Source organism: Fusarium tjaetaba (assembly GCF_013396195.1).
Source record: "Fusarium tjaetaba strain NRRL 66243 chromosome Unknown NRRL66243_c0000472, whole genome shotgun sequence".
Classification (NCBI taxonomy): Eukaryota; Fungi; Ascomycota; class Sordariomycetes; order Hypocreales; family Nectriaceae; genus Fusarium; species Fusarium tjaetaba.
In genome coordinates this window covers 15,250-17,842 of record NW_023501668.1, presented here as the reverse complement: position 1 = coordinate 17,842, position 2,593 = coordinate 15,250, and the positions used below count along the sequence as shown (strand labels likewise).

The window sequence follows — 2,593 nt, the reverse complement described above, 5'->3', positions numbered from 1 at the left end:
TTGTGGAGGCATATTCACGTAGGATGGATGGAATCACCTGATACCATGCTGTCTTTCGTCCTTTAAGTTATCCCCTATTTTTCGTCCTTGATTGAGGAGGTGCAGATTCAATCCGCTAGGAGCCGTTTGTCGTCAGGGATCAGATCTCGGTGGCTGTGACATCACGTCTTGCGGCCTGCCAAAAGAAATACCCTGCGCTTTCCAGAGCTGCCGGTTTAATCTTCAAGGCCTTCCCACTCATCTTCGTCTGTGCAAGCTCCTTGACGTGCATCAAACGCGATCTGACGAGCATTGAGATCATGTGCTGCAGTGCTGCTAGTACTCTCGCTTTGTGAATCCTCATCTTCCTCCTCATCCTCATCCACATCCACACCCTCTTCTTCTTCCTTTCTATTACCACTGTTATCATCTCTTGCCGTTAAAGAGACATGCTCACCAGTCGTTTTCAAGACTGGCATACCGAGCATGTCACGAATGATCACACCATTATCGCCTCGCACGTAAGGACCCTCGTTGTCGCTGGTCCCGAACTTTTGTACATCGGGCCTCACGAAACCAGCCACAAAAAAGCCCATAACACCTTGCCCGTCATCTTTATAGGAGCGAATGCAAGCTTCTGCTATATCTTCGTCACCTCCACATGCTTCAGGCAGTCCTCGGACGGGCCATTCTCTCAGACCGGAAACTTGATCTTTCCGCAACAGGATGCGCCAACCCCTTTGCTTCGCAATGTCGGATTCGAGAGCTCTCATGACAACACGCTCGTTTTCTTGCATGTGGACTGAACAAGTGGAGTATGTGATTCGTTTTGCTGATGGAAATTTGAAGGCGTGTAATAGAAGCGTTAGTTGAAAAGAAGAAAGCGCCTCCAAGCGTGTTTCTAAATCCTTCTTCGACTTGATGGCTGTCTCGTTACCGTCATCATCTATCATGATTCTGTCCTCAGTTGCCACTGTCTGCTCATGTTTCCTTTTGCGTCCGTTTTGCTTTACTGTCGGACCCTTTCCTGTGCTATTAATACCTTCTGGCAGTTGAAGGTCCGGCATCGAGTCTCGTCCGACAATTCCACTCCCTGAGCAACTTGGGTCCAGTAGCAAAGCTCCGACGGACTTGTACTTCTCTGCCATAGGGTCGACTTGTAGGAAGTCTTGTCCAAATCCAATCTTTGTCATAGGCTTTGAACCTGCAATTTTGACCATTTTCTCCAAAGTTTGTGCTCGTCGAGAGTCTTTTTCGAATGCATAGATTGTCTGCTCTGACGTACTGGATTCGGGTCTATGTTCTTTGAGGATCGCTGCCAAGTGAGTTGTCTTATTGCCAGGAGCAGAGCATGCGTCGATCAGGTCACCATCCTCTACTCTGGGATCTAGAAGATAAGCAGGGAAACAAGAGGCTTTATCTTGTAGAATGATTTTGCCCGTTGTGTACGCCTCGGATTTTGTGAGATCTGTCCCTGCAGTGATGGCCAAGAGGTTTGGCACATGTGGGTCGATGTATATGAGCCTTCCAGTGTTCGTGACGACCTCCTTGATGGATGTGGCTCTAGTGTACTTGGAGAACGTCGTCTCCAACTGTTCTTCCAGTGTACTCTTTACAGCATTGACACGAACCCAGCGAGGGTAATTCGCTTCTTCGCCAGCGCATTGTCTCTCAACTTGCTCTCTCAAAGCCTCGAGTGTTGGCATCTTTCTCCGAAGCCGCGCGAGCTTGAACTCTGAGCTGATGCGTCCTTTGTGCCTCTCAATTGATGCACGAAGCCCATGGCCTTGTGGAAGAGCAATTCCCTTCTTGGCCAATAAAAGGTCATGGACAAGAAGTAATGACAACGTCGGGGTCAGCTGCGTGCATGATTCAGTATAGACGTTCCATAGTCTTATGTAGGGTCGGGATGCAAACCTTGCGCTCAAGTTTCAGAAGTTCTGATCTCTCAATCACTTCTTTCAGAATGATGCTCCATTTGCAACTTTCTAACACCAAGGCAAAAACTTGGGTTGGTGCGGATTTAAGGTTTTTTTTCTTGAAAACACGCGACTTGAGACTGCCACCTTCAGACGACGATCCCGCTAGGATCTCTGCTGCCTCATGATAAAGAGACATTTTCAATGTGGTTTTGGGAGACCAAGAGTCGTGTGGTGAAGAAGAAAATGTAAGAGAGAGAAAGGCTGGACGTTCGTCCAATTTCCAACCGAACTTTAGCCGACCAGCAAAGTTATTAGTTATAAGTGTACTACTGTATCTGGTGTGCTTTGAGGAAGGGTTTTCGGAATGCGACTGGACGAAAGTAAAAATACAATATGGCACAATAATAGCTTAGAGCAACTGAGGATATACGGAGACTGTTGTAGTATTGTTAAGTTCAGAGTCCAAACTCCTAGGCTGACAACAGATTCCGCAATCGAGCAACATGGTTACTAGTAGGATTAGAAACGGGCGTGGCTACTATGCCGATGATACTTTTGATCACTTTTGTGTGCTGAGGTTCAATGTATTTTGCATATGCCCTGGATTCATGACGGGCAAAAGATGTGCGCTCGAGCGCTTTGGGCCCTTGGCAAGCAAGGTATGTCCTCCATAAATGTACACGTGTAGAAGC

The 2,593-nt window shown here is 47.4% G+C and overlaps 1 protein-coding gene across 1 annotated transcript; it reads right to left on the bottom strand.

The window, feature by feature from the left end:
• Positions 1-215: 215 nt before the first annotated feature.
• FTJAE_13782 (NOL1 NOP2 Sun domain protein) lies at positions 216-2,097 on the bottom strand (the record flags this gene model as incomplete). Its single annotated transcript, XM_037346959.1, has 2 exons — positions 216-1,838; positions 1,897-2,097. 2 exons carry the CDS (start codon positions 2,095-2,097, stop codon positions 216-218), a joined length of 1,824 nt encoding a protein of 607 aa, XP_037199193.1.
• Between the last annotated feature and the right edge of the window lie 496 nt (positions 2,098-2,593).